Consider the following 5,803-nt stretch of genomic DNA (forward strand, 5'->3'; position numbering starts at 1 on the left):
TTTTGAGATGGAGTTTCGCTCTTGTTGCCCAGGCTAGAGTGCAATGGTGCCATCTCAGCTCACCGCAACCTCCGCCTCCCGGGTTCAAGTGATTCTCCTGCCTCAGCCTCCTGAGTAGCTGGGATTACAGGCATGCGCCACCACACCCGGCTAATTTTGTATTTTTAGTAGAGACAGGGTTTCTCCCTGTTGGTCAGGCTGGTCTTAAACTCCCGGTCTCAGGTGATCCACCCGCCTTGGCCTCCCAAAGTGCTGGTATTACAGGTGTGAGCCACTGCGCCTGGCCCAACTTTACTCTTAATAGCTCAAACCAGAAACAGCCAAATGTTCCTCAACCAGTGGAATAGACAAATGCACTATACTTTATTCATTAGTGGAACAGTATGTATCCAAAAAGGAATGATATGCTGTGTGCACCAGTGTGGAGGAATCTAGCAGATAGAATTTGAGTGAAAGCAGACAGTCACAAAAGAGTATATAAGTAGAATGGATGATTTCATTTATATGACATTCAAAAGTAGGTAAAACTAATTTATGGTAATACAGATTCTAATAGTTACCTTTGGTGGTTGGGGCGGTGTGCTGTTGACTGGGAGTGGGAACAAGGCTGCCTTCTGAGACTCCGGAAATGTTCTGTAGCTTGATCTAGATGGTAGTTACACAGATACACACATGTAAAAACTTACTGCACTTTATACTTAAGATCTGTACATTGTACTATATAGAAGTTATTTCTAAATTTTAAGAACGTGAGATGTGAAACAAAATGTACATCTATTTGCCAACTTTTTTTTTTTTCTTTTTTTTCACTTGAGATGGGATCTCACCGTGTTACGTAGGCTAGAGTATAGTGGCATGACCTCAGCTCACTGCAGCCTCCACCTCCCAGGGTCAAATGATCCTCCTGCCTCAGCCAGTAGCTGGGACCACAGGTGCACACCACCACACCCAGCTAATTTTTTGTGTTTTTGGTAGAGATGGGATTTCACTATGTTACTCAGTCTGATCTCAAACTCCCGAGCTCCAATGATCTGCCTACTTGGCCTCTCCCAAAGTGTTGGGATTATAGGCTTGAGCCACTTCTCCTGGCTTATTTGCCAACTTTTTGATGCAAAGTCAGGGCTTTTCCTTTGCATATATTGGGTCCATTAACTTACTTTCCTCATGATCCTAGTATAAACCACATCCTTAGTAAGTTATACATAATTTTCATGGTCTGTCCCTTCAAGTGGAACAGTTGCTTAGCTATCTGAATTGGAATCCTGGATTTTTAAAGGTACCCCCACTTTTGTTTTTTATTGTTCCCTTATGTCTGATTTGGCAAGGTGATTTTTTTTGTTTGTGTTTAGCATCTTGCCTTTATTAAGTCTTTGAAAACTTTTTTCTTCTAGAGACAGGGGTCTTATGTTGCCCAGGCTGGAGTGCAGCGGTGTAATCATGGCTCACAGCAGCCTCTACCGCTAGGCTTAAGCAGTCCTCCCACCTCAGCCTCCTGAGTAGCTGGGACCACAGGCTCATACTGCCATGCCTGGCTAATTTTTTTTATTTTCTGTAGAGATGAGGTCTCACTATGTTGTCCAGGCTGGTCTCAAACTTCTGGGCTCAAGCAACCCTCCAGCCTGGGCCTCCCAAAGTGCTGCGGTTTCAGGCATAACCGCCTGCGCCCAGCCTGAAAAGATACATATAGTGTTATATATTATAACATGTTGGTGTTAAGGTTGGTGTTTCTCTCAGTAAAACTTACTCATTAAATGTATAAACTAGCCAGGCATGGTTGCTCACACCTGTAATCGCAGCACTTTGGGAGGCCGAGGTGGGTGGATCACCTGAGGTCAGGAGTTCAAGACCAGCCTGGCCAACGTGATGAAACCCCGTCTCCACTGAAAATACAAAAATTAGCTGGGTGTAGTGGCGGGCGCCTATCTGTCTGTCTGTGTGTGTGTGTATATGTGTGTGTGTGTGTGTGTGTATGTTTATATATATGAATGTTATATATAATGTTATAACTAAGCATATTTATACATACTTAGCTTATACAGCCTGCAAACATTTAACAGAACAGTCTGTTTTACCAGTTGGGCTTCTTTGTAAGGTTTATGTGACTAAAATAAGTTTGAAAAATTCTAATCTACATGACTTCTGAGTTTTGGCTTTGCAATTTTGTGATTCTAATATTTTGCACATTTGTACAGTCCTAACAGAATTTAGTTATTAACTCCAGTGGCTCCTGTGTCACTGCGGAGAGAGGACTGTCTCTCATAGTGTCTAACTCTTTTCTCCTTTTTGTTCATCCCAGCTACCCACTGCTGAAACTCCCCTTGCCAGGAACAGGACCTGTGGAATTCACCACCCCTGTAAAGGATTACTCGCCCCCGCCTGTGGACTCTGACCGCAAACAAGGAGAGCCTACGGAGCAGCCTGAGTGGGTGGGTACTCGGCATGTTCCTGAGGCCAGCACAGAGCATTGGGTGGAGATTGGCTGAGGCAGGGATCTGCCAGTGAGATTGAGGTTGGTCAGCTTCTGATTTGTGAATTCATGTACTTTAACAGCTTTATCAGTGTACCATATAGATACTTAGTTTATACATTTTTTTTTTTTTTTTTTGAGATAGAGTTTTGCTCCAGGCTGGAGTGCAGTGGCACGATCTTGGCTCACTGCAATCTCCACCTCCTGGGTTCAAGTAATTCTACTGCCTCAGCCGCCCGAGTAGCTGGAATTACAGGCACCCGCCACCATGCCCAGCTAATTTTTGTAATTTTAGTAGAGACGGGGTTTCATCTTGTTGGCCAGGCTGGTCTTGAACTCCTGACCTCAGGTGATTCCACCCATCTCGGCCTCCCAAAGTACTACGATTACAGGTGTGAGCCACTGCACCTGGCTAGTTTATACATTTATTGAGTAACTTTTTTTGAAAGGAAACACCAAATGATGCCAAAGTGTAACTATTGTAGTAAAACTGAGATCTGTGTTTGTTCTAGCTGTGGCCAGCCGGGTCTGGGTTCATACCCTGAGTTGCTCACGCATGCTGCATGGGTGTGCGGCAGTATCTTGGCAGACACACAGGCTGTCTCCTTCTTGTCCCTGGGCAGTCAGAACAGTTGCACATCCCTGAGAGTGGTCTGACATAGAGTTCTAGTGCTGTCTAGTATTTGTATCGTGCACCTAATTTTTTCAGATCTGTCAGGTCCTATTTTATCCTCACAATCCAAAAAGTGCAGATTTTAAATCTCTTTTCCAGGTGAGGAAGCTGGGGCCCAGAATGATTAAGTGCCTCAGTTATTTATTTATTTTTTTAATTTTTAAATTTTTTTATTTTAGTCTTGCTCTGTTGCCCAGGCTGGAGTGCAGTAGTGTGATCTCGGCTCACTGCAACGTCTGCCTCCTGGGTTCAAGTGATTCTCCTGCCTCAGCCTCCTGAATAGCTGGGACTATAGGTGTGCGCCACCACGCCCAACTAATTTTGTATTTTTATTAGAGATGGGGTTTCACCATGTTGGCCAGGCTGGTCTTGAATTCCTGCCCTCAGGTGGTCTACCTGCCTCAGCCTCCCAAAGTGCTGGGATTACAGGCATGAGCCACTGCGCCTGGCCAGTTATTTAGTTTGGAACTCTAGGTCTCCTGACCCCAGCCCTCTGTTCCTTCTGAACTGTACTGTTTTCAGTTGACTGTCTCTGGGCCAAGCACTGATATGAGAAAAAAGGTCTTCAGTTGAGGGACTCAACTGAAGGTCCCTTCAGTCAAGGGACCTAACTCAACATCACACCACACTCATTATTTGGAGCTCATTGAAGCTTGACTAGCTCATCTCTGTACCTTTTGCCTGTCAGGTATGGACAAAGTGCCCTTTCTTCCTGTGTTGTTCTGTGGTCCCTGGGTTGGTGCTGGACTTGCTGAATCTGTTGTTGAGGAAAACCAAAGCTCAGTGAACAGAGCTCTCTTCCCCCTTGTCTCTGACAGTCATAGCATATTCCCATTTCCTTTTTGGTTAACGTAGTAGTCAGGTAACTTGTTATGAACTTGACTCTGTGGCTGAAATAGAGGCATATCTAGTAAGATCGATCTGTGGCACAACTATACATGGTGTCAGTGTGGAGTGCACAAACCTGGCTTCATGGGGCTCTGCCTATGAAGGTCAAAGGGTGCGTGGTCTGATGCTGGCTGAAACCAGTTTTGTGGTGAAACCAGTTTTGTGGCTTTATGGCCCTGGTTGGCCATAGGCTCACTGGCTCATTATGGGACCTTCTTGGTTAAACCTTTTACCTTCATTAACCATTTTATTTTTATTGTTTTGAGATGGAGTCTCACTCTGTTGCCCAGGGTGGAGTGCAGTGGCGTGATCTCAGCTCACTGGAACCTCTGTCTCCTGGGTTGAAAGCGATTCTCCCGCCTCAGCCTCCTGAGTACCTGGGACTACAGGCATATTGCCACCACACCTGGCTAATTTTTGTGTTTTTAGTAGGGACGGAGTTTCACCGTGTTGGTCAGGCTGGTCTCAAACTCATGACCTCAGGTGATCCGCCTGCCTCAGCCTCCCAAAGTGCTGGGATTACAGGCATGAGCCATTGTGTCCAGCCTTCATTAACCTTTTAATTCAATTTTAGCACATAAGGGAGTATTTGTGTTTCCTGACGAGAAGAGTTCATTTGGCCCATTGGTGTGGAGTAAATGTTTAATGATGAGGCTGTAAGGGGTGTGGAGTGTTTGTGAGCTCTTTGAATGATGAGATGATGACAGAAAGTGTTGGTGCAGAGTAACAGGAGGGCTCTGGAATCAGGAGGATTGTCCATTTACTCTCTCTCTGATTGGAGCCCTCATCCCCTGCAGGATTGAGAAGTAGACTTGGGCCCAGCACAGTCACCTGGTGTCACACAGCTCAGTGGTCAGTTATCTCACCTCCATTGACTGTCCTTGATAAAGATACAGGCCAGTGATACTGAAGTGGGTGGTAAGGACTGTTTTAGTTATGAAGAACAGAAAATTCAACCCAAATCAGAGTAAGTGAAAGGGAATTTTTGGTTCATATACCTCAGCCAGGTGCAGGGCTGACTTAAGCACAATGTAGTTTGAGCCTCAAAAGGAATCCATCTCTTGACTTTGTCCTCTCTGGGTCAGCTTCACTCTTGGTCTTCCCAACAGTGGCCCTAGCAGATTCAGCCCTATGTTTTTGCATCATTCAATCCAATGGAAGATGAAAGGGATCCCAATTGGCTATGAATAGGGTTACCTGCCTGTCCCCTTCCCAAGCCCTATGGCTAAAGGCAGGTATTTCATTGTTGTCGTCAGCATCTCGCTGGGAATGAGAGAGGATGGTTTCTAAAGGGACACCGGGGCTGGGTGCAGTGTTGCATACCTGTAATCCCAGTGCTGAGGTAGGAGGATCACTTGAGCCCAGCATTTCAAGGCTGCAGTGAGCCATGATCATACCATTACAGTCTAGCTGGGGCAACAGAGTGAGACCTTGTCTCTAAAAAAATTTAAAAACATAAAAAATAAAAGGGAAAATAGGAGACTCGGGCAGTAGACAGCACATTGCAGGCCTCTGCTGCCTATACCAAGGAGCCAAAACTTCCTTCCCTGCTCTACTCATTGCTCAGTTCAGCACTCGTTTATTGCATGTGCGTGGTGTGGAATGATGTGGGGGACAGATAGAGGCTCACTGCCCTTGAGGAGATCCTATACTGTTTGGGAAGAGAAGACAAATGTTTTTCTTTTTTTTTTCTTTTCTTTTTTTTTTTTTTCTTTTTTTTTTTTTTTTTGAGACGGAGTCTGGCTCTGTCGCCCAGGCTGGAGCGCAGTGGCCGG

At 45.4% G+C, this 5,803-nt stretch overlaps 1 protein-coding gene across 5 annotated transcripts in view; it reads left to right on the top strand.

Annotated features, from left to right (window-relative positions):
* The window catches only part of SCAP (SREBF chaperone), a 76,947-nt gene that overhangs the window by 45,516 nt on the left and 25,628 nt on the right, over positions 1–5,803 (top strand). For all 5 annotated transcript variants that reach the window (XM_017855707.1, XM_017855712.1, XM_017855708.1 and 2 more), the window contains one exon: positions 2,297–2,426. In XM_017855707.1, the coding sequence (XP_017711196.1) occupies positions 2,297–2,426 (130 nt within the window). The remainder of the gene's footprint in view (positions 1–2,296; positions 2,427–5,803) is intronic.

This window comes from Rhinopithecus bieti, unplaced genomic scaffold, assembly GCF_001698545.2.
Source record: "Rhinopithecus bieti isolate Rb0 unplaced genomic scaffold, ASM169854v2 scaffold_39746, whole genome shotgun sequence".
Classification (NCBI taxonomy): domain Eukaryota; kingdom Metazoa; phylum Chordata; class Mammalia; order Primates; family Cercopithecidae; genus Rhinopithecus; species Rhinopithecus bieti.